At 46.4% G+C, this 26,243-nt stretch overlaps 1 protein-coding gene across 1 annotated transcript; it reads left to right on the forward strand.

The window, feature by feature from the left end:
• Positions 1–10,851: 10,851 nt before the first annotated feature.
• LOC123131638 (protein ALTERED PHOSPHATE STARVATION RESPONSE 1) lies at positions 10,852–19,951 on the forward strand. The gene is made up of 4 exons (XM_044551309.1): positions 10,852–12,319; positions 16,169–16,344; positions 17,704–17,927; positions 18,962–19,951. Exons 1-4 carry the CDS (start codon positions 11,137–11,139, stop codon positions 19,755–19,757), a joined length of 2,379 nt encoding a protein of 792 aa, XP_044407244.1. The 5' UTR covers positions 10,852–11,136; the 3' UTR covers positions 19,758–19,951.
• The last annotated feature ends 6,292 nt before the right edge of the window (positions 19,952–26,243 follow it).

Raw genomic sequence — 26,243 nt, forward strand, 5'->3', positions numbered from 1 at the left:
GTTATTGACCAGAGATGTGTTGCAGTCATGTCTACATAGTTCTCGAACCCGTAGGGTCTGCACGCTTAACGTTCGATGACAATATGTATTAGGAGTTATGTGTTTTTGATGACCAAAGTTTGTTCAGAGTCCCAGATGAGATCACGGACGTGACGAGGAGTCTCGAAATGGTAGAGACATAAAGATTGATATACTGGACGGCTATATTCAGACACCGGAAGTGTACCAAAAAGTTTCGGGTAAAATCGGAGTGCCGGAGGGGTTACCGGAACCCCTCGGGGAACTAATGGGCCACATTGGGCCTTGTTGGGGAGAGAGAGAGAGGGGCGGCCAGGGCAGGCTGCGCGCCCCCTCCCCCTTGGGTCCGAATTGGACTAGGGAAGGGGGGCGGCGCCCCCCTTTCCTATTCCCTCTCCCCCTCCTTCCTTCCCCCTCTCTTCCTCTTGGTGGAATCCTACTAGGACTAGTAGTCCTAGTAGGACTCCCCTCTTGGGGCACGCCCTAGGAGTCGGCCGGCCTCCCCCTTCCTCCTTTATATACGGGGGCAGGGGGCACCCTAGAACACACAAGTTTCTCTCCCAACCATGTGCGGTGCCCCCCTCCACAGTTACACACCTCGATCATATATACCATCGTAGAGCTTAGGCGAAGCCCTGTGCCGGTAGCATCATCATCACCGTTGCCACGCCGTCGTGCTGACAGAACTCACCCTCGTCCTCAACTGGATCAAGAGTACGAGGGATGTCATCGAGTTGAACGTGTGCTGAATGCGGAGGTGCCGTACGTTCGGTACCTGGATCGGTTGGATCGCGAATATGTTCGACTACATCAACCGCGTTATTGAAACGCTTCCACTTTCAGTCTATGAGGGTACGTGGACACATTCTCCCCTCTCGTTGCTATGCATCACCTAGATAGATCTTGCATGATCATAGGATTTTTTTTGAAATTACCGCGTTCCCCAACACTTTTGTGGGGAGCCGTACACACATTGGAGTAGTGTCCGGGTCTTCCACAATTGTAGCAATTGCGATCACGACTAGAAGATGTTTTGTCATTGTAGGACCTTGACTTGGAGCTTCTGTCTTTGCTTCTACTCTTGTAGAATTTGTTGAAGTTCTTCACCATTAAGCTCAATTCTTCATTGAAGACTTGTTTTCACTTGATGTGGCAGGAGCATCACATGAAGCTTTATAAGCACCACTAGACTTGTTGTGACGCTCTTCCTTATCCTTGAGTGACATCTCATGAGCAACAAATCTTCCAATGACTTCCACTGGCTTGAGATCTTTGTAATTGGGCATCATTTGGATCAAGGTGCACACAGTATCATATTTTCCATCCAAGGCTCTTAGGATCTTCTTGATATGAATCTGCCGGTCATCTCTTCGCTTCCTAAGCCGGCAATCTCATTTGTGATGAGAGCAAGCCTAGAGTACATTTTAGCGACTCCTTCACCATCCTTCATTTTGAACTTGTCAAGTTGACTTTGAAGCACATTCAATTTGGATTCCTTGAGGGACTCGGTACCTTCGTGCATATCAACCAAAGTATCCCAAATTTCCTTTGCATTCTCAAGACGGCTGATTTTGTTGAATTCTTCGGGGCAAAATCCATGAAGAGGATATCGCAATCTTGTGCATTCTATTGCAACATCTTCAATTCTTTTGCAGTTGCTTCACGATTTGGTTCTCTTCCATCCTCGAAGAATTCACCTTGCAAACCAATACACACAATAGCCCAAATGGTGGGATTATGTCCAAGAATATGCATTTTCATCTTATGCTTCCAACTAGCAAAATTAGTACCATCAAAGTAAGGACCTCTATGGTGGTAATTTCCATCGCTAGACGCCATACTCTCCTAGGTTGTGAAGCCAAGGCTATGCTCACCAAAAGCTATGGAAACCAAGGCAAATGGAGACCAAGGCTCCGATACCACCTGTAGGATCGAAAGTAGGTATAAAGAGGGGGGGGTTATACTACTTGACCAAATAAAAATCTAGCCTTTTCCCAATTTTAAGTCTTGGTAGATTTTAGCAACTGAGCACAAGTCAAGCAATCAATCTACATATGCAATTCTAAGAGTGTGGCAGTGGAAAGTAAAACATTGCATATGAAGGTAAAGGGAAGGGTTTGGAGAAGGCAAACACAATGTAGACACGGAGATTTTTGGTGTGGTTTCGATAGGTGGTGCTATCGTACATCCACATTGATGGAGACTTCAACCCATGAAGGGTAACGGTTGTGCGAGTCCACGAAGGGCTCCACCCACGAAGGGTCCACGAAGAAGCAACCTTGTCTATCCCACCATGGCCATCGCCCACGGAGGACTTGCCTCACTTGGGTAGATCTTCATGAAGTAGGCGATCTCCTTGCCCTTACAAACTCATTGGTTCAACTCCACAATCTTGACGGAGGCTCCCAAGTGACACCTAAGTAATCTAGGAGACACCACTCTCCAAAATGTAATAGATGGTGTGTTGATGATGAACTCCTTGCTCTTGTGCTTCAAATGATAGTCTCCCCAACACTCAACTCTCTCTCACAGATTTGGCTATGGTGGAAAGATGGTTTGAGTGGAAAGCAACTTGGGGAAGGCTAGAGATCAAGATTCTAGTGGTAGGACTGGAATGTCTTGGTCTCAACACATGAGTAGGTGGTTCTCTCTTAGAAAATGAGTAGTGTAAGTGTAGGCACGTTCTGATGGCTTTCCCACAAATGGAGAAGGGGGTGGAGGGGTATATATAGCCTCCACACAAAATATAACCGTTACACACATTTGACCCAACTCGGTCAAACCGAATAGATGAACTCGGTGAGACTGATTTAGTTCAAAATGTGAACGTTAGGAATCTTGGTGGGACCGACAAGATCAACTCGGTGCGACAGATGTGCTAGGGCTCGGGCAAAACCTCATCTTGGTGAGACCGATCGCATGAACTCGGCGAGATCGATTTCAGCAATGAGTAGACAGAGACTTGGCCAAGCAAACTCGGTGGGACCGATTGCACATTTTGGTCCGAAATGTTACGAAAAGGAAATAGAGAGTTTGCAGTTGCAATGCAAACTTGATGGGACCGATCGCTCATTTTGGTGAGACCGAAATGTTACAAAGGGAAACAGAGAGTTTGCAAAGCCATCCCGGTGAGACCGAGAGCCGTATCGGTGTGACCGAATTGATTAGGATTTCTGGTAGTGGCTATGTCAAATGAACTCGGTGGTGCCGGATAGATCAAATCGGTGGGGCCAAGTTTGACTTTAGGACAAATGTGGAAATGAGAAAGTGGTTGAGGGATTTGGAGCTATATCGCTAAGCACTTTGAGCAAGTAGACCATTAAGCAACACCTCATCCCCTTTTACTAGTATTGGCTTTCCTATGGACTCAATGTGATCTTGGATCACTAAAATGAAAATGAAGAGTCTTGAGCCTTTGCCAATCTTTGTCCTTAGCACTTTGACGGGTCCACATCTCTAGTCCATGCCATGCCAATCATTGAACTTTCTGAAACATTTAACTTGAATGGATATTAGTTCAATGAGCTATATGTTGTTATGAATTACCAAAACCACTCGGGGATTAGATGCACTTTCACCTCCGAAGGGAGCGGCCTTCCCAGGCTGCCTCCTGAGGAGCGATGATTTCTATGCAGGTGCTCAACCTCGCAAGGCTGCGGTGACGCAAGCCATGACGACTAAGGCCAGGCGGGCGCCAGCGAGCGCAGAGCGACATGTTTCCTCTTTGGTGCTAAGGAGGCAAGCGTAGGCACGTGGTCCCGAGGAATCTCCCAAAGGTTTCCATTCTCCTGCTACAAGACCTAGACCGCCAGGGCAGTAGGACGGATGTCATCGCCGAGCCCATCGCAGCGTCACGACCAGGAGCTTTGCAGGAGAAGACCACCTGTTGTCGGGATAAGTTGTACTACTTGTCCCCATTCAATTGGCTGTTGTGGGATCCCTTCCCATCTATGTTTTGGGAGAAGAGGACCAAGGCCACTATAAAGATAGGCTAACTACCACCATAGCGGGGGATGAAACAATCGAACCCCCTCAGCTCACACCCACGCTAGAGCAGACCTCCTGAGGTTGTTCTTCCCTTCTACCATTTCATCCTCAGCCCCCCACGAGGCTAATCCACCACAAAGCAGGAGTAGGGTTTTACACCACAAGGTGGCCCGAACCTGGGTAAACTGTCGTGTCCATCTTCTTCCTTGTTCATCGAGCTAGGGCATGGGGGCGACGAGGTGATTGGCTGGAGAGGTTAAGTTCTTCTCACACACCCCAGAGTTCGAACCTCTCTTGGGTTTGCGGAGCCCAAAATCCGATAGAAGCCACTAGGGCCACCGTATTCTCCTCACGCCCTCACAAATGCGAGATGCTGTGATTCCACTAATGGTGCCCTTGAAGGCACCAACCAGACCTTTACAAGCAAGTTTGGGGCTCTCTCCACAACTGAATTTGAGGCTCCTAACAACACCACGAAGCTTCACCACAATGGAATGTGGCTCTGAGGTGACCTCAACCGTCTAGGGTGCTCAAACACCCAAGAGTAACAAGATCCGCAAGGATTAGTGGGGTGAATCAAATTTCTCTTGGTGGAAGTTGAGAGCGTAGTGCCGCCAGAGCGGTACTACCGCGCCGTAACATAGTACTTCCGCTTAGACACTACAAGCCCAGTAAACCAACGGTAGTGAAGTGGCAGTTAGGGCATAGTACAACATGGGCGGTACTACCGTGCTGAACTGCTGTTCTACTACTGCTCGTTTACAGAACGCAGAAGACAGGCAGAAGTAGTAACCGTACTGAACTATGACAATACTGTTGGGAGGTACTATCGTTGGTCAGGGCGGTACTACCGCTTAAGCTGTTCTGAAAAGCCCAAGCAAGGAGGAAGGATAAGCTCAGTTGCAAGGAAAGGAAATAGGGTGAAGAGGATTGTGTACGTGTTGATTCCACCCAAACCTTTCCGAAGCGGACCCCCTCTTAATACTATGGTGTTCCTATGACTCAAGTCCACCGAAAATGAAACGCAAGAAAAACACCGTCTTCGCAATAGTCCAGAGGGGTTCCAATCGCGTTGTGCCAAATGGTGGTTTATCTAAAATGCTCAATGGACACAATTAGTCCGCAAAAGGTATTGTCATCATCTCCAAAACCACCAAGGGAGAAATATGCCCTAACAGTTACTAGTCTTATAGCAAATTTTTATGTGGGAGAGGCCATTGCTAGCATGTCATCCCTTACTTGGAATTGTATGCACTTATGATTAGAACTATTAGTAAGCATCCGCAACTACCATGTTCATTAAGGTAAAACCCAACCATAACGTTAAGATATATTGGTCCCCATTCAATCCCGTATGAATCAATTTCTATGGTAGGAAGAAGCTTCTGTCACTCTTGCCCTCCAATGCATAATCCTATCAACATACAACTAACCCTATGGTGTGATCCACACACGCGCTCATATGATGGGCATCAAAGGACAACAACATAATTGTAAGCAATTTAAACCAATCATAGTAATTCACCGATCACCCATAGGATAAGAAAAATCTACTCAAACATAATAGGATGGCAACACATCATTGGATAATAATATGAAGCATAAAGCACCATGTTTATGTAGGGGGTACAACGGGTTGCGGGAGAGTGCACCGCTAAATATAGATGAGGGAAGGTGATGGAGGTGTTGGTGAAGACGACGAAGTTGTTGGTGTAGATCGTCGTCACATGATGATTGCCCCGGCGGCATTCCAGCGCCACCGGAAGAGAGGGGGAAAGAGCCCCCTCCTTCTTCTTCTTCATTGGCCTTCTCCCTAGATGGAAGGAGGGTTTCCCCTCTAGTCCTTGGCCTTCATGGCTATATATATATATATATATATATATATATATATATATATATATATATATATATTCTTCTGTTTCATGTTCCTATTTTTAGCCGAAAACCGTTTCTTGAATTCCCGGAGATCCATAACTCCGATTGGGCTGAAATTTTGAGGGGATTTTTATACAGATATTAGCTTCCTTGCGGTAGAAGGACACCTCCAACCGACTTACAGGGGCGCCACGTCCATTGCGCCTAGGTTAGGGGGCGCGCCCTCTGGGCATGTGGGCCCCTCGAGCATCGTGTCATGTTGATTCTATCAAAAATCACATATATTTCAAAATAAATCTCCGTAATTTTTTATCATGTTTGAACTTCATTTGATATGGATATTATGCGAAACAAAAAACATGCAACAAACAGGAACTGGCATTAGTCACTGGATCAATATGTTAGTCCCAAAAATAATATAAAAGGTTGCCAAAAGTATGTGAAAGTTGTAGAATATTGGCATAAAACAATAAAAAATTATAGATACGACGGAGACGTATCGCCGTCCACGTGAAGAATTGACGATGGATCTGGGTGGGATCCAGATCCGCGACCGCCGCCATGCCCACCATCGCTAGCAGCACCATCCATGGGGTCGTCGGTTGCTGTCGCATGCCCAAGGAGCTGCCCTAGCTAGCCTACGATGTTGAGGGCGAGTAGTATTTAGGAGCGTGAGGATATCAACCATGGAATTAGGGTTCAGTTGCAATCAAAGCAATCATGAACAGAACTCCAAAAAAATTTGGCCGCGATACATTGAAGTAGGATGTGGTTGGTGTCTTGCGACGCACTACAAAAAGTGCAACAGTCATTGCTCGGACTGTGACATTTTTAAAGGTTGATAGACGAAGGCAAACGGTCAAGGGGGCCTGCCAAAGGAAGATACAAACTCTAGGAGGAACCCGAGAGGCGCAAAGAGCCTTGGCGAACCTAACCTTAGCCCACATACCAGTTTTGCGTAAGTAGATTTGGTCGTAAATTTGCCCGATGGCTCCAACACCCAGATGATCGAGTACTAGTTCGAGGAGAGAGAAACTTGTTGTAAGGATGCATGAAGAGAATCGAAAGCACTATGTTACTCGGGTGAAAGAGATCAAAGAAAACCCACTAGCTACCCTTGTAGCAAAACCCTTGCATACCATAGCCAGAGGATGAGCCACAACGTCAAACAGGCTCGAATACAATGCACAAAGAGGTTTTTTCGCATTCCACACAGAGAGCCAAAATTGGTGTCTTTACTATCTCCGATAGAGAATTTCGTGCCCAGGTTGAAAATTGCTTTACATTTTAGGATCCCATTCCAAATTTGCAGCCCTTGTTACCAAATGATTTGGAAAATCTCCCAAAAGGACCATGCCATGCCACAAAGCGTTGTCTATGAGTAGAAGAAAGATATGCCTCATGAACTTCCATGACTTCATCCAATATAGTAGCATATGCCATGCCATCACAAAGCTCTGTCCACACACTATGATACACCCGCTAAGAAAGTAGCAAGTTCAAGTTGAGACAATCACAATTTCTTATAATGAAATGAGTCAGACCCGTCTCAACTCACTCGGTCCATGACATATTGATGAAATGCCTCGACGCAATGCAGGAGCTTCTGCCCTACTATTAAGTGTTGTTTAAAATTATGCGCCGTGCTACCTCTGCCCTGCAAAAGAAGGAAAAAGGTTGATGCATCAGAGTGAATCTCACACGACGGCAAGATAAAGCAGATCCAACTACCCAACACTATACACTACAGGGATTGCAAAAAATAAGTAGCACGAGATGATTTGATGCCAACTTACCTTACACATCCATTTTCGGGTTTCGTCTAGACTAAACTTTGCACGCTCGACTATCAGTAAGAATCACATGACCTGGTCCAACAAAATGACACAAATTTAGCTTGCACGTGATTTGCTTGCCAATGTGATCCACCTAACCAAGGGGAAGAAAGCACAAGCTCATTATACAGATGGACTAACAAGAAAATGGCATGTAAGTATAACTTTCCGGACATACATGTTTCTTTGTACATTTAGAAAGTCATTCTTGTATAATACCCACGGGATGAAAGGTGGTCTTTCAAACTCATGCTCTGAATAAACTTCAGAACTCTTGATGCGAGTGTACTATCTTTCTGCAAAGGTAAAATCTCTGACAACATGGCCTTTTTCTGAAGGGTAATGGGTTTATAGGCTTATAGCTAATGAGAAAACATGAAGACGAAAATGATACTTGAGAAGTAACTCTTACATTTGCACAAGAAAGAAGAGTTGGAAATGCATAAAGTTCCTCAAGGGTCCTTGTATCATCCTCTTGGCGAACATAGGGCCTGTTTGGATTCATGCCAAAGCACGCCCTGCCAAAAAATTGGCTAGCCCACGTATTTTGGCTGCTGTTTGGATCGATGCCAAAAAATTGGCTCGCCCAGCTTGCCCGGCTCTCCTATGTGTTATTTGCGCCAACGTATGGGCGAGACGTGGGCGCCGGAATGCTTCGCCAAAAAATTGGCGCGCTGACTTCGGTTGTTGATTGGTGGGCCCTACATGCATGCAGTAGGATTTGGCGAATATTATGGCTTCTAAACAATCAGCTGCGCTTTTTACTGAATAAAAAATGTGAGCCTTTGCGTGATTAGCATCAACTAAAAAAATTATGCATGCAACGCTGCACACAAATTAGCGACTTCCAACTGCAGAACTGCAGTCTCTCTCTCTCTTGTAATTATATTGGCAACTTTTTTCTTCACGCCCACTCTTACTATCAATTTGTATGCTTTTTAATTTTAGTACTGTATAACAGACGCATTTAAATACTTTCAGAACTAGTGTCTGAAATTTGGAGCCTATCATGGTCACAATCCAAACAACAACATGCAAATAATTTGGAAGTTGTAATGGTCGCAATCCAAACACCAATAGCTTGCCAAATTTTTGGTCATGCCCTTGCTTTGGTCATACCAAAATTTTGGTAGGGCTAACTGGGGCTCAAACCAAACAGACCCATATTCCAGATCATCAAACCGAGAACCAAACTTAAAATCAGTTCCACCAAGTCTGGGGAAAGATGATGTAGGTTGTGTATCGCCACAGGTGCTAGTTCCAGCAGATTGGTGATCGCCATATATAGCTCTCCGCATGCTATCATCATTAAGTGGAGGAAGGTCAAAACTTTTAGAGATATTAAAATCACTCCAAGAATTTGGATTCCTCCGCAGCACATCTCCGCGAAGCAGTGATGGCTGGATTTTTTTTGAAATGGCAGCTTGCTGCATTCATTAAGAAGAAAAGAGTTGCCCGGTTAATTAGGGAAACATGGGCGAAAACCAGATACAAACGGCTGAAAGCCCCACATCAGAACACACTGGCACAAGCCCATACTCGTCAACGGCATGCCAAACACCACAACCAACGCCAACCAAACAAACACACAACAACGGGAGGCCCCGCTTCGCCAAGCAAGCCAGCCTCCCACCACTGCCGGAAAGAAGAAGTCGAGACTGCTATGGGAGGAGCAGACCGAGACTCTCCCGCAGAGGTGAAAAGGCAAGCACCCACAAGCCAAGCGCTCGTTATCGTAGACGACATGACGACGACCAACTTCGACGGCAACCTCGCCGTCCTCAAGACCCAAGGTCAGTGCACTCGAAGCCGTCAAGTTCTCGGGGCCGCCGCCCCGACATCCGCCGGTCCATCGTGCCATGCGCACTCCACCGGCACCGTCTTCCGGGGCCGCCGCCCCGACATGCCACCGCTCGCCTGGAGCTGCAACGTTGCATGACCCAGCCGCACACAGCCCATGCTGCCCAGAGCAACTGTTTACTCATCGCACCACATCCCTGCAGCCCAGGGTTGCCACCCAAGCCATGACAAGTTGCAACCCTGCCTCATGGAGTTGTCGCCGCACCGCTGCCCGAGACCGCCGTCCCGATGCACAACAAGGATCCGGGGCCGCTGCCCCGGCATACACCGCCCGTGACGACGAGAGAACACCACACGGCAGCGCACCACATCCCTGCAGCCCAGGGTTGCCACCCAAGCCATGACAAGCTGCAACCCTGCCTCATGGAGTTGCCGCCGCACCGCTGCCCGAGACCGCCGTCCCGATGCACAACAAGGATCCGGGGCCGCTGCCCCGGCATACACCGCCCGTGAGGCCGTGACGACGAGAGAACACCACACGGCAGCCAAAGGCTGGATTTTGATAGCAACATGGACCGAAGAAGTTGCAGCCCAAACAAACACATCCCTGAAAAGGCGTTTCTACTGCGTTGGAAGATAAATTAGGGTTCCTCAAATATTGGATCCTTCGTCAAATCGTTGGCCGTGTTGTTGAGCACCACAGGCCAGCTACGCTCAAGGACTATAAGGAAAGGGGCGCGCGACCCTCGCCAGGGGCTTGCCGCCACCACAGTAGTGTCCGCTGGTCGTCGACGGCTACCCACCATTCCACGCATTCAGTTTGCCGGTCGCGCTGTCCGTCCCGGCGAGCCGTTGGAGTTGTTGGACCTTCCCGCGACCCTCCCCCGCTCTCGCCTCCTTTCTTCAAGAAATCAAAGACAAAAGAGCGAGCGAAACTTCACACGTGCCCCCCGACGTGTGGGGTCAGGAAGCTACGCGCCCCACGTGGTAGCCTCACGGGCAGAAGGCCACAGGGATCGCAGCCCCTCCCATCCATCCATCATCGGTGACACGCCGGCCCCGCCGCGGGACAGCGCCCCCGAAAAGCAGCGGAACAAACGAAAAGTTGGAAAAGGCACACGCACAGGTGACTCGACACGGTGAAAAAAGCCCACCCCCATCCCCCGAAGTTTCCAGGTATTTACGTTTCACCTTACCGCCTATGGCCAGGCCGGGGCCGCGGCCCCGACCCCCATGCCGGAGAGGACAAACACAAACACGGCACGCGCGGCGCGGGGCAGGGCCAGGGCCAGGGCACGCACCACTGACAACGGTCCACACCACCTACCCACTGACGTGCGGGGCAGGGGTCAAGCGTGGATCGGCGTGTCAGCGGGCCGGGAGGGTGGTGGTGGTGGACCGGACGTTAAACCCCCACCGGCACCGAGCCCCTCGCCCGCTCCGCTCGCTGCCGCGCCTCGGGACGGGCACCAACACCGCAACCAACAAACCAGTATTCCTAGATCCACTCGCCCTGCCGCGCCTGCCTGCCTGGGGTTTGGTTGGCTCGCTCGCTGCTGGCAATGCGGTGAGGAGTGAGGAGTGAGGAGTGGGGGGTGGAGCGGAGAGTGGGGGCGGCGAGATGGGGTGCGCGCAGTCGCGGATCGAGAACGAGGAGGCCGTGGCGCGCTGCAAGGAGCGCCGCCAGTTCATGAAGGCGGCCGTGGCGGCGCGCAACGCCTTCGCCGCCGCGCACTCCGCCTACGCCTTCTCGCTGCGGGACACGGGCGCCGCGCTCTCCGAGTTCGCGCACGGGGAAGGGGTGCCGCCGCCGCCCGCCGCGGAGCCGTCCAAGGCAGCCAGGCTCTCGGCAGGCGGGGCCGGCGCGCCCAAGTCGGGGGCCGCGGCCGTGGCTTCCGCGGACGCGGCGGTGGAGGAGGTAATGCCGCCGCCGCCGCCCCTCGACTCGCTGCCCCCGCCCCCGCCGCCGCTGCCGGAGTTCTCGCCCTCCCCGGCCAAGATCCACCGCTCCATGAGCATGCCCATGCCGCCCAAGGACGTGGCCAGGGGGAGGGGCCCCGCCATGCTCCACGGCGACTCCATCAGGGAGGAGGACGATGAGGCGGACATGGAAGAGGAGGAAGACGAGGAGGACGATGCCCGTCTCGATGACCGCCGCCGGAGGCTGCGCCATCGCCAGCAGGCGCCGCCCGTCTCGCCGCCGCCTCCGGAGACGCCGGTCACCCCCCAGCCACCGCCGCCTCCCCCTCCCCCGCCCCCGCCCCCGCTTGACCCCAAGACCGGAGTTGACACGTGGGATTACTTCTTCTCCATGGAAGAGGGGATGGCGTCTATTGCCACCGAGGACGAAGAGATCATCCCGGAGCCGGAGGACGAGAAGTACGTTCCTGCCTCGCCACCGCGCCCTCCCTCCTCGCCCCCTCCGCAAGCGGTTGTGCCGCCACGGGAGGAGTATGATGAGGAGGAGCCGCGCACGCCGGAGATGGTCACACCGCCTTCGTCGCTTCCGCCAAAGGCTCCTGGACAGTCCAAGAAGAAGAAGGGCAAGGGGAAGGGGAAGGGGAAGGGGAAGAATAAGTCTGTGCACCACCAGCACACTGAGTCCGCGCCGCCGGTCACGGTGGTCGGTGGCTGGGGGAAGGCGGGGAAGGTTGTCCCCGCCGAGGTGCCACGCGTAGACCTGCTGCAGGTGCTTGCGGAGATCGACGATAGGTTCTTGAAGGCGTCAGAGAGCGCCGGGGAGGTTTCCAAGGCGCTGGAGGCGAACAGGATGCACTACCATTCCAATTTCGCCGACACTAGAGGTCAGTAGCTTGATTCTCCTCCTTAGTTGCAATTTTGGATGTTTTACACTTAAGTGGTTGGCTTTGTGCTGCTTGTTGTTTGATCATATTTTGTGATGGCGATAGTGATGTGATGGATTCTTTGATGGTGAGAGAGGTCCAAAACTGGTGCTGGTTGTGGGGTTGCTAGAGAAGTAGAATGAGCTGGCCTTGTCCACATGCCGATGCACGGGGTGTTCCTGTAGCTGCTAGCAAGCTATTGGTATAAGAGTTCATCTTTAACTGGTAAAAGTGGTTCTCGGGTACAATTATTGGTTTGCATGGCATGATTGTTTGCTTTGACTATAAGTAAACAGATATATCGATAGAACGTTGCTACGCATACGACAATTGATGTACATTTTGGTACGACATCCCAAATCGCGTCGTCTACACAGGAGGCCAAATTAGCAACCGTGGCCGGACCGTACAACAAAATGTCGTATGTGAAACACTTTTGTGTCTTTATGAATCATGCTTATGTGTCTCTAATGCGCGCATTGGATGACACATGACATTTCTATTTCATATGGGAATTAGCATCTACTTCCTCTGTTCCTTGAACTGCCAAAACGTCTTATATTTAGGAACGGAGGGAGTAAATGCCATTCTTGGAACCTGTTCAATTTAAAATTTGAAGTGTTAAGAATATAAATGTTGCATTTTTGGTTAGTATCAGAGGCATATCTTATGGAAAATGTGCTGACAGTAACAAAAATGGCATATGGTCAAGTGAAGAAATTGACAACAGAGGAGCCAACGAGAGTGATGTATGGGATCTGAAACTTTTTCTTGTTCAATGCTCAGGAAAGTCTTGTCTTTGTCTTGTCTTGATCTAACTTCAGTTCATATCCAGCAGACCAGCACCATCTATGTTTGAAATAATGAATATGAGGTGAAAAATTGCAGATTCATTATCATGGAAGAATCTACGGCATTATAACCATAAAAGTAAAAGTAGGAACAAAGTTATCATCTAGTTTTATGCTTAACAACTCAAATTTATATGGACTTGCTATTTTAATCGAGGATGGTAAAAATTTATTACACACCCTGTTAGCAATTTAGCAGGCAATCATTCAGAATTAAGCACTATTGGTTTGAACTTGACATTCCAAATGCACATGTTATTATGTTAATGTTGTATATTTCCTTATGAATCAAGTTAGGTCCCCAATGTTTGGTAGGCACCAGTAGGTTTGCCCTCTTTTGGGTTCAAAGAGTTGGGCAGACGATTTTTTTCTCTTTGAGGTCCTGTTGATGCTACTCCCTCCGTTCCAGAATATAAGTTGCATCAATTTTCGTGAAAGTTAACATATTTACGTTTGGCGAAGATTATATAATAAAATATCAACATCTACAATACAAAATAAATAAAATATGGAAAAACTGTTCATGATGTTGATACAAATTTGGTATTGTAGATATTTATACTTTTTCCTGAAAACTTGGTCAATCATGCACAGGCTTGACTTTTGAAAAAACTAATACACCTTATATTCTGGAACGGAGAGAGGATTATCTTACCAATTCTGCCTTCTGTTACATTAGGAACACAACATTGGTTCATGTTAGTTCCTTATTCCCCCCTTTACATCTAAACTTACATCAGCTTGTATATGAGAGATCCTAACCTAGCTGTTACAGCTTATTGTATGTTTTGTTGTAAGAGGATGTCTTTGTGTATCCTCCTGTTCAATTGTTCATGCATTCCCAGGCCAAAACTATATATGTAAACAAACATGAAAATTCTTAAAAGAGCTAGAGATTGTGGATACACTAGCTGGATGCTCATGTATTGCTAAGGTAAAAAATATCATTTGGGTTAGCCTTTTCCTCCGTGCTCAACAGGGCTCTGCCCCAGCCCGCGTCGTGCCCTTGCTGCCACACTCAACCAGACTTGCTGTCCTGACATACAAATTGTGTCCCATTGGACTGTCTTGGACTTACTCAAGAGCGACAAACAGAATTGGCCTGGTTGTCTGCTGCTGCTGCTGCCTGCTGCCTTGTCCGATGGTGGTGATTGGTGGAAAATGAGAGGCTGTGGAAGGGGAGAGAATTCCTTATTTTACCCTTTCTTAAAATATACTTCCCTTTTTGGCCCTACAAAATTATTTCTTCCCTTTTTGACACCTAACCCTCATTTTATTCCCTTAATGACATTTCCATCACTTTTGGCCACTAACAGTCAGGTGCAACTCAAAAAGTCTTTTTTACCCCTGCTTTAGCTCACATGCAAAAAGAAGAAGAAACCCCATGACCGAACTTCTCTCCCTATTTCCCACCCCGGGTCGATGCTGCTGCTGCTCATGGCGAGGTGGAGGGTGACGGATCGTCGACCTTGGCATCCATGGAACGGCATGTGCCCATGAGCGTGTTCCAGTGCTGCTCGCATGTCCCGGTCGTTTTTGTTGGTGTTAAACACGACAGTAGCATCCCATACATGTGCGTGTATGTATGTGTCCGTATGGGACTGGTGTCACTACACCAGGTAGCTAAAAGAAGGCATAGGAGTTGTGTAGTGTGCAACTCGCCGGGCTACGTAGCTAGCTGTGCTAGCTTTGATCGATCAAAAGGGATGGAGCCAGCTGGGCTTAGGTAGCTAGCTGTGCTAGCTGGCGAAGGCGTTGGTGCATCTTGGCTGCCAGCAAGTGCGACTGCTGCGACGCAGTGGTTGGTGGCCGTGGCGTTGGCATCTGCGGCTGTGACTCTCGGCCGCTCTCGTCGTCCTCGTTTGCGTGCCGTGCGCGTGGTGTATAGCCGCCGGCGCGCGCACTCTACTACTTGTTTGGAGGATTTGTTATGTGTACTTATAGTTTTAATAGTGTGTTAGTTAGAAGATTTAGGAGTATGTGTCAGAGTACTTTGAACGTGATAAATTGTACTTATCATAGGTATGATAATGTAAGTCGTGCAGATGTTTTCTACATCTTCTGTATGCACGGATCAGTTTAGCTAAGGGATTTTTTTTATTGAAGTGCATATATATGCAAAAGGTTAGTGAACATATTTCAAAAAATCAGTGATTTCTTTTTTACTTACATATCCTGGACAGTCACATAGTGCACTAGGGGCAAAAAGGTCTTTTCACCTCACACTTCACATTGTTAGTGACTAAAGGAGACGGAAATGTCATTGAGGGAATAAAATAAAGTTTAAGTGTCAAAAAGGTAAGAAAATTTAATTTTGGGCCAAAAAGGGAAGCAGATTTTAAGAAAGAGCCAAATAAGGAATTCTCTTGTGGAAGGGACATGGGGATCCATGTAAAACAATTCGTGGGAGGGATGCCGAGGAGTTGCTGATCTTAGAATAAAGATTAGTCAAAGTTAATCGATTGGTTGTAGAGGTGGTTTTTGATCTGCTTCGAGGAGAGACATTCAAGCACTCGCCAGATGAGTTCACCAAAATTTTGAATGTAATTTGGCCAAAGCGAAGAGAACAAAGAGGAAAAAGAGCCAAATAGAGCACTACTGTCGCTAGACTAGACTAGACTAGATGGCAATGTTATGTAAGTTTCAAAATATTACTGGTTAGTATCATGGGCCAAGCACTCGTTTCTGCAACATGCTGATTAATTTCTGAAGTGCAAGTGATGAGACTAGTTAAACCATTTCAATGTCATGCAGAGAATTTCGTCAGTTGATTAGTAATAACACTATTAGCCCCGTCCAGTCTTGGTACATCATGTGCTTATAGGTTACTTTGGCCATTGGAAATCATTTTAATGTGAGATAGTTTTCTGCAATATCTAGTCTGCAGTTCTTTAAGGAGGTGAGTGTAAAATAACTATTTCTTCAACTTTCTTTTAATCAAGACTACTATGTTTGACAGGGCATATTGATCATTCTGCGAGAGTTATGAAAATAATAACATGGAATAGATCCTTCAGAAGCATGCAAAATGGTGATGATGGGAAGGATGAATTTGAAAATGATGAAGAGGAGACGCTGGCAACTGTCATAGACAAAATTTTAGCCTGGGAGAAAAAGCTGTATGACGAAGTGAAGGTGACGTTTTTTTGATTATTACTAATTTGAGCTTTTATGTTCTGAAGTAGTTTTTAATTAAGTTTATGATGATTTACTGAAACAACCAATGTTGGCTAAGATGATACTTCTAGCCTTCTTTCTGAAGTACAAAAGAGTTGTAGAGACAAATAATCTACCACCTTATACATCAAATAATACCTATCAATCCACATCAACCACATGCAGAATTCTGTCTGGTCACGTCCCCAGAAGTATTCGGTAATTTTTCTTGAGGAAAGATGTTCTGATTTTTATGCTCTTTATTAGGGTAGAAAATGAAGATATTGATGGGTGGCATATGCCTCACATGTCATATATTTATTCTACGTGCTCCCACTGGACATGGTGATTGCGATGGCACCGAGCATGCTGCATCTCTTCCATTCTCCACCCCCTCGCCCCAGGCTGTGTCATGCCATGCATCCCCTCCCTGGTTTCTTTATCATGGTGGTGGTAGAGCTCGAAGCCATTTCCAAGACGTGGCCCCTCCAAATAAGACACCATATCTGTGATTGTTGTCGATGAATAAGATGTGCGCGAGCGAAGCAGATATCCAGAACTTGGACTTGGACATTTTGTAGATGAAGAATTGTGTTTTCTGTAGTGCAACTGGTCATTTCACCAGATCATTCTTTTTGCCTCTGTAAGGTCGCTAGCTTCCAAGTTTGAGGCCCACCAGTAAGAGAGGTTTTTTGATGATGAATCGATGAGAGGAGGATAGAAGACAAGCCCTAACTGTGGAGCCAGATTCTCATTTCACATATCTGTGGGACCCACATGCGGGTTCTTTTAGGGACAACACGGTGAAATAGGGCTTGATGCAATGTGTAAAATTTCAGGTTCAACCTGGTGTTAAGTGGGTATTGTTGCAAATCCGGGTGTAATGCAACATACATGGCGTTCCCCCTAGTCCCCTAGTGTTACGTGCATTTTTTGCTGCAATGGTTATTTTGTTAGGACAAGCCTATATTTCTTGAAACATATTGTTGTGATTAGCCGAGTCTTTTTTTTTTGTATTAATGTGTTTGATTACGACATGGAGCAGGCGAAGTTGATGGATATACCTAGTTTTTTCTGTCATGGAGCTTTTGTTTGAACTAGCATAGAAGCACCTCACAACTATGGTAGGAGTAGTTAGTCTACATGTTTTAAGACAATAAAGCTGGCAATATCCAGCAGTTGGTATGTGCTGTGAGAAATCTTTTCTGAATTAAAACAAGCCTGAACTGCGAAGTCAGCTAAAGATCAATAGCATACTGCACCAGTTCATGTTGTCCGTTTAGTTCTCAATTTTTACCTGCTACCCTCTAATACAGCTTATATGTTTCAATTGCACAGGCTGGTGAGATTATGAAGCTTGAGTATCAGCGGAAGGTTGCTTTGTTAAATAGACAAAAGAGAAACAATGCTGCTGTTGATGTTCTGGAGAAAACTAAAGCTGCTGTAACCCATTTGCATACAAGATACATAGTTGATATGCAATCAATGGATTCAACTGTCTCAGAGATTCAGCATCTCCGTGATAATCAACTTTATCCAAAACTTCTGGACCTTGCTGATAGGTAATTTAGATGCATAATGCTTTTTTTTTGTCGTGCATCAGATGCCACTACTTTTCTCATTAACTCGCCCTTAGATTTAATTCATTTCTGGTCAGTGTGCATGATGAGACTAGGACATATGGTGAAACCGTGAAAACGGCAGAGTAGCATAAACATAGTTACGGGTATTTGAAATATTATCATTTAAGCATGTAATAGTTATTCTTTGTCAGTTGTATGGCAAAAATGAAATTATACTCCTCAAATCGATTTGTTATTAGGCTGCCGTTCGTGTGCATCTCGCTTTTCCTTTTGTAATTATATGCATGTTATTATACTTTTGTCATGGGCGCGTGGCTTCGGATTTATTGGCAATGCAAAGTAGCAAATTTAACTAAAACATGTTCACATTATTGTTATTAAAATATGTAATGGTTTCCTTGGTTTTCCTTATGGTGAAAGAGAGACTTATATTTCTCAGACAAATTTGTGATTAACATTTTGCGTGCATTATGTTCCTGCATGATTCGATTACAATAGTAACTCATCAGGCTGGTACTGGCTGTTCCTCTCCCAATTAACCTCTTGTTTTACCTTCCGTCTGCCAATGACACGCTCATGCATCCCAGTACGCCTAGTGGCCTTTTCCTGGATCAGTTTCTTTAGAGACATGACACATGTAAGTGAGTTGTGTACAAATAATGTGCTGGAAACTGGTCGGACTCCTACATCGGGGCAGGACTTGATCGTCCCACATAAATCAGAACGGTTTGTATTGCCTTTGTTCAACGGATTAGATTTACTTTCCACTAGAATTAATCATGGTGGCTCGAAAGGACCCTCTAGTTAGTATATATAGATAGCCTTTTCCAGTTCAGTAGCTACAGTCAGTTATGTATAATTGAGCTTTGGCCAGTGCATCAACAATATTTTCCAATTTAGCATGGTTATAATATTTTTCATCACAACCACTTCTGTTTAGTTTAATTACTTGTAATAAGCCAAATAACATGGCTGCTAAACTTTACAAGCTTAATTTGGTGCTCTCTTTTCAGGCTGGCAAAAATGTGGGAAGATATGCACATGCATCATGCAAATCAGCTGAAAACTGTGTTGGATCTCAAGTCAGTTGACATTTCTGATTCCAGCATCGAAACAAGTGCGCATCACCACAGCCACACGCGTCAGCTGCATGATATTGTAGACAAGTGGAACACAAACTTTAGTGATCTCATGAGCTATCAGAAGGAGTACATAAATGCTCTCTACAGCTGGTTGAAATTGAACCTTATACCTATAGAGAGCAGCTTAAAGGAGAAAGTAGCATCGCCACCAAGGGTGCAGCAACCTCCTGTGAAGGCTCTCCTCCAAGCATGGAATGAGCAACTAGCCAAGCTGCCGGATGATCTTGCCAGGCATGCCATCGTTAGTTTTCGGGCGGTCCTGGAAACCATACTAGGTGTTCAAGACGAGGAGTTGAAGAAGAAAGAGGCTTGTGAACAAATCCACAAGGAATACGTGCGGAAGGCTCGGGCGTTCGAGGAGTGGTATCACAAGCATGGACAGCGCAGGACATTTGATGATCCGGAGAGCGGCGAGGGGACAAGCCAGAAGGATGCCATCTCAGAGAAGAGATTCGCCGTGGAAAGCTTGAAAAGCAAGCTGGATAACGAGGTCGAAGCCCATAACAAGCTGTCGAAGCAAGTGCGGGAGAAATCCCTATCGATCCTGAGAGCGCACCTGCCGGAGCTGTTCCGTGCCCTGACCGACTTCTCCCATGCTACTGCCGATATGCATTCAAAGCTGAGACTGAATGCACTCATGCAGGATCAAGGTAGTGGTAACAACTAGATCAAGAACATGTACAGGAGTTGTTAGGGTGCTAGCTAAAACCCCCGTCAGAATATTGTAATGCCTGTATTGTCTCCCTAGCCTTTTTTTTGCGGTATGTGTAGAAGTATCTCTTAAGATGGGAACAGTTAGGCATTGTAGCCGTTTTGTTATTCATTTGGATCGTCGTGGGAAGTTATTCTTTTAGATCAAAAGGGCATCGCCTGGGAGTTGTTTCATTTGCTGAACAAAACCAAGAACGGCAGAGGGCCGGCGGGAAGACACGTCCGGCAGAGACGCAGCGCATGCACCACGGTGACGCCCCACCAAACCATAGCCTATCCGTATGTACTGACCGGAGCGAAACCCCGGGGCTCCCCGAGCCTTCTGTTGCTGAGCAGGCAGACGGAGGAGAGAGCCCCCAGGCTTGCTGTCCGACATCGCAAGAGAAACCCTGGCCTCCTTCGCCTCGCCTCTTGTGGAGAAAGGGGAAAGCAAGAGTCTCGCGTGAGAAGCAGAATGGATCCTCAACATCTGAGGAGTTGATATTGCTCCATTCTTTTAGCTTTTTTTAGGGGTTCCAGTCTTTTAAACTGCTTGGCAAGTCCGCTAGGTGGAGTATCTCCCAATCAAGTCCACCCTGATTTATTTCGTTTAGTTTCCCCTCTTCATACCACCAGAGAAAGACAAGTAGACCTTTTCTTTTTTGCGATGAAAAGGCGTAGAGATCTGTGAACATTTTTAAATTTGTGCACTTTGTTTTTTCCTCAAATACATGAACTTTTTTAAGTTTGTGCACATTGTTTGAAATCTGTGAACATTTTTAAATTCACGAACTTCTTTTTTGACTTTTTGTGAAATTTTATTTTTATTTCTTACGTTTCTTTTTAAAAGTCAACGGTTGACCGGTCAACCACGACCGGTCCAATGCGATCGAGTGACTAGGGGGAAACTAGCAAGATGCAATCGAGCGATCTTCTAAATAGGTTAGCCCACGATCATGCGCGCGTGAGCACCAGTATCGACAACCGATGTTTACAACACCGATTAGGAGCTCCCAGCAAGGTGGAAGGCAATCTTGCTACATGAAACTGGTGCTCGGCCAACCAGTAGGGACATGGGTTATCACAGTGACATCATGGCGACGACACAATAGTTTCTCCCCCCTCCCTTAATTTATATTTGAAATTAATATATTTTAAAAACTTATTTTTTAATTACTATTTTGAAAAACTAGATTTAAAGAATGGTAACATAGCATAAAAAATGCTGCTGTAATTTAAAATATATTGATAGATTTCAAAAGACTGTTTGCTGTAATGAAAATATGTTTCTGTCATTCAAGAAAATGTATGAGAACTTTTTGAAAAATGTGTATACTATGTAAAAATTGTTTTGCATAGTATAAAAAAATGTTTAATACCATTAAAAAATAGTAGGTGGCATTTTAAATACATGTTCCCACGTTGCAAAAGAATGTTTCTGACATTTCTTTGTATAATGTACTAAATTTTTCACGTAGTTTTAACAATGTTTATTCCATCAAACAAATGCCAACATTTATCTGAAAAAATGATGCCCGTGTATTCAACAAAGTGTTAAAACATTTATTAAAATAAAAATGTACATCATGTATTTGAGAAATTTTCAATGTGTATCAATAAAATGATTTACATGTACACTTAAAAATAGCTATTGTGTAAATAAAACCAGCAAACATAAAACAATTTTTTTTTGAAGAACCAAAGGAAAAACCTGACATATAACAAATAAAAAAAACCCAACTAAACCATTAGAAAACAAAGAAAACCCAACTATAATGAAAAAAAAAGAAAAACCAAAGAGAGCCGGTGAAGATACTAAAAAACTGAAATAAAACAAAGAAAACGAAAAAGTGTCAACCCAAACAGTGAAAACATGACAAATTACCCACATAGATAAGACTGGCCCAAATGAACTTCTACAGTAGTGGGCCGGGCCGGTCATGCCGCACCTGAGGTTAGGGGGAGCATACGTCTCGCTATAAGCGAGACATAGCTCTGATGCACACGGGAGCTCCTATTGAACGCTCATTGCGTCCAATAGCGAACGACTCACAGGGACCGTGATTAGCTTGCCCCTGGGACTCTAGGAGGACCGAAGCCAGTTGTGTTGTAGCGCATAGTGCGACTTAAAACATCCTAAAAAGTGGCGCACTTGGAAGGAATCAAACTCAAGACCTTGCTGATGACTGCTCAGCAGCGCAAAGATATAAGAACTCGCTGCAATAGCACATCTCAAACTTTTTTTCCGGATATTTTTACTTTTTATATCAAATTGCGAATTGGAAATTTCAAAGATTTTTTGAATAATGCAAAAATTTGTGCAAATCCAAACATTTTTTAAAACGTGAACACTTTTTGTAATCCCAATAATTATTTTTAAAAAGATACAGTTTTTGGAAATTCCAAACTTTTTTAAAAAGCAACCAATTTAAAAAACACACGAATAAATTTAAACACGTGAACAATCTTTGAAACCCCAAACATTTGTTTTTGAGAAAACGAGCAATTTTTTAAATTCTGAATGATTACCGAACATTTTAATGATATTTTTGAAAAAAATTCAAATTTATTTTGAAATTGTGAACAAAATTTAAAAATTGCAAACATTTTTTTTGGACAATTTGAACTTTGTATAAACTTGTAAGAAAAACATAGAAAAGAAAGACAAATATAAAAAAATACTAGGAAAAAGAGACCTGAAAAAATGGACCATAACCAGAACGGAATCTTCCAGAAGTTCACAAAATCAGGAACAAATCTACCTAACGGCCCTTTTTGACTACGCTAACATGAGCGGGCCTACTTGCTTCGCTGCGTGTGCGAAATGGCAATTATTTGCCGCAACGCGCGGCAAATGGGAAATCCCATCCCTCTCGTAGTAATGTTAGTGGGGAGACCTTCTAGTCAGTGTTTTCTTAGAAACACTTATAGTTTTAGTTGTACTCATAACAATTATAGATACACTTATTTGAATCTAAGATTGAAGAAAATACAAAGTATTCCCTCCGTCCGGAAATACTTGTCATTAAAATGAATAAAAAGGGATGTATCTAGATGTATTTTAGTTTGAGATACATCCCTTTTTATCCATTTTGATGACAAGTATTTTCGGACGGAGGGAGTAGCTCTTACGACAAAGAATTATAATGAAATATTTTGGAAATATCTTTTTCATTGTATCAATCTCTGCAATAAGAAATACTCTAAAGACTTCGATAACGAGGTTGCAATTGGATTGAAGCAACGGTGTTGTCACTCTTTCGCCCGCAAGAACATTAACAATAATGTTTTTTAAAAACACCTTGAGTCACCCATCCAAAAAGATGGGAAGGCTTAATCGATGAACGCACTTGGGCCGGTTATGATCTTCTAGAAGTGGAGTCCGTCGGATCACAATATCTTCGTTGAAAGATTTCAACTACACAAAGAATCAAACCAACAAAAAAGTTTGAAACACCAACATAAACTCATCAGATAGGAATAACGGATCTGCGGGGAACAGAAAACTCACTAATCTCATGGCACCACTAGAAGAACGAGAGTAAATTTTTTTTTTTGCGGAGGAATGAGAATACATTTATTCTCACAAAATACGATGATTACTACTTCCTTCCATTTCTAAATATTTGTCTTTTTAGAAATTTTAAATGGACTACCACATACGAATATATATATATATATATATATATATATATATATATATATATATATATATATATATATATATATATATATATATAGACATATTTTGTATTGTAGATTCACTCATTTTGATCCGCATGTAGTCACTTATTGGAATCTGTAGAAAAACAAATATTTAAAAACGGAAGGAGTAGATGATGACGAAGAACAAAAAATTCTTGAAGATGCAAAGTCCCCCATCTCTTAGCGTCAAGATGGCAGCCAGAGATGAGAGGACAAAAGACACTGTTGCGGCAGTGACAGTGGCGACTGCAGCCCTAACGAAACCCTCGTGCAGCCCGTTTGGTATCATATCACGTTTGTGAGGATTGAAGGCAAGCCTCTGTTGTAAATTGGGAGATCGGCCGGTTCCTGTGCTAGGAGCCCAATTAGGTGCTTATGTGAGTCGTGAGCGGCCTGCCCGTAGAAATAGTACTATGACCTTAAAATTAGTTTTTTTTTGGCATGGTAAGAGCATCTATAACTGGACCTTTAAACCCGTCTCAAACGTCCTGGCAGGCAGCCCGGTTACTGACCGATCACGAAATTTGGACCCAGACGGGCCTCTCAAACCGCCCTCAAACGCCCGGGCTGACCGGTACCCCCCATATTCAGCCCAAATATGGGGCGGTCTGTGCGCGTCCGGGCGCGCCCGCCACGTTGACTTGGCCCAGCCTGGCCCATGCCTGCCCCACAAATATCACCGTTCGAACCCTAGACCGCAGTCAATCCGAACTCCACTTCACTCCCCTCTAGGTCCACTCCACTTTCGATCCCCTCCAAACGCATCCGATGGCTGGCGACCGAAGCAGCGCTGCCTCCGGCGGGGACTCCGGCTCTGACGATGACTGGACTAGCCTGTTGCGCGAAGCGGACCCCGACGATGTGGAGGAGGTTGCCCTTTGCATCGCATTGAGGCGTTCGGTCATCGACCAAGGCGGATCCACTTCGTCAGCGGCCGGCGCCCGTCAGCACAGCGCCGGCGACGCCACTGACCCTTCCCGCCCGGCGCGCAGCTCCGGCCACTCCGCTCCGCTCCTCCAAGTACGCTGCCCACCATCAGCACCCTCTGTCCGGAGGTGGTGCCCGGCCACCGCTGGGTCCTCGTGCCCGCAGCAGGGCTAGCGCGCACTCGGATGCCTGAGTCGGAGGCACGAGCAGCCCGACGCGAGCGGCAGCGGGCGATGGAGAGGGCGGCGGCGTCCGAGTCAATGTCTGCGCGCCATCTGCGGGCGAGTGCGCTGGTCAATCCTGAGGTAGCGCTCCTTGCTTTTGTCCACCGCCGCTCGCTCACGACGGTGAAGAAGAATGCGCGACACTTCCGTCGCAAGAATGCCAAGGCACTCCGACTTGCCATTGAGTTGTCGGAGCGCGAGATAACAAAGGAGGCAGCGGAGGCGAAGGCGGCCCGCCATGCCAAGGAGCAGGACTACCTGCTCCGCAGACTGTCGGGCATGAGGTGCTGCTCTGAGTCGATATGACAGACGACTCCATCTCCGACGACGACGCACCTCCGCACGCCGACGCCTACACGGATGAGGGGCACAACCATGCCGACGGCCGGAAGGGGAAGGGGCCGATGAGGAAATAGTGATTTCCTCCACTCTTCCTCATTCTGTTTATATTTTATCTATGTTTGCAGTATGGATTTGCACTGTCCGTTGTTGAACTCCGATGAATCATGTTTCTTTCGTCCAGCTAATCCGATGAATATTTTTTTAGAAAAGGAAGAAGACTCCCGGCCTCTGCATCTGGACGATGCATACAACCATTTTATTAATTATTAATATAAGACCTTACAAAGTCATACAACAGTAAGACTAAAACCACCGTCTAAGCAACATCTGTCGCTCCTCCTATCCAGTTGATGAAGAGGCGCTGATAGTCTAGGCCTAATACCAAACAGACCTCGCAGCCAAACCTAACATCTAAGACCTGAGGTCCCAACCAGAACGCCTGCCGGGTATGGGCACCCACCAGTCCGGCGTGTTCCTCAACCAGGACGCCTGCCGGGTATGAGGCCACCGCAGCCACCTGCCACCAATCCATCTTCAGAGCTGTACTGCTGCATCTACCTTGCCCGGTCTAGCTGCCGTCAACGCCACCACGACGCCAGACAACCTCGACCTCCTGCGCATGTCCATCGCTACACATCTGATGCCAAGCCTTCACTGCTCCATGCCGCCAAGAACCGTCGCCATGAATATGTAGAAAGAAATATCGCTCCACTGAAGAAGCCATCCGCTGGTCCCTCGAGCCCGAGTGCATCTCCAAGAATGCCGCCCCAAGGGGGTAACGACACATGAATGCCGCCATCATCCGATCAACTGATCTAGGATTTCCCTCGGAGGTATTGGGTGGGGTTGGGAGTTTCACCTCGATGATGCCTTCATGAAGGAAACGATGATAAGTGCATCATCATCACCGGCTCCAGCCAATGACCGAAGATCAAGTTTTCACCCAGATCCGTCCCAAGAAATCTACCCGACAACCTGTGCAACCGCCTTCAAAGCCCCAGATCTAGCCGCCTAGATCCGGCGACCAACCGCAACAGCAGTGCCACCGTAGGAGCCCTGGCGCACCGGCCACTGCCAGAATGCGCCACCCCTGGAGCCTGGGAGGAGGGCTCCCACCCCACCTCGCCAAACCATGAGAGCCGCCGAGATGAATCCCTCACGCTCATCACCGTCTTTAATCGGAACCAATCCTTCACAAAACCACGAGATCGTCGACACAGATCCGCCTTGGATATGGATTGCACCACGCCATGCCGCCGCGGAAG

The sequence above is a fragment of the Triticum aestivum genome, chromosome 1B (assembly GCF_018294505.1).
Source record: "Triticum aestivum cultivar Chinese Spring chromosome 1B, IWGSC CS RefSeq v2.1, whole genome shotgun sequence".
Classification (NCBI taxonomy): Eukaryota; Viridiplantae; Streptophyta; class Magnoliopsida; order Poales; family Poaceae; genus Triticum; species Triticum aestivum.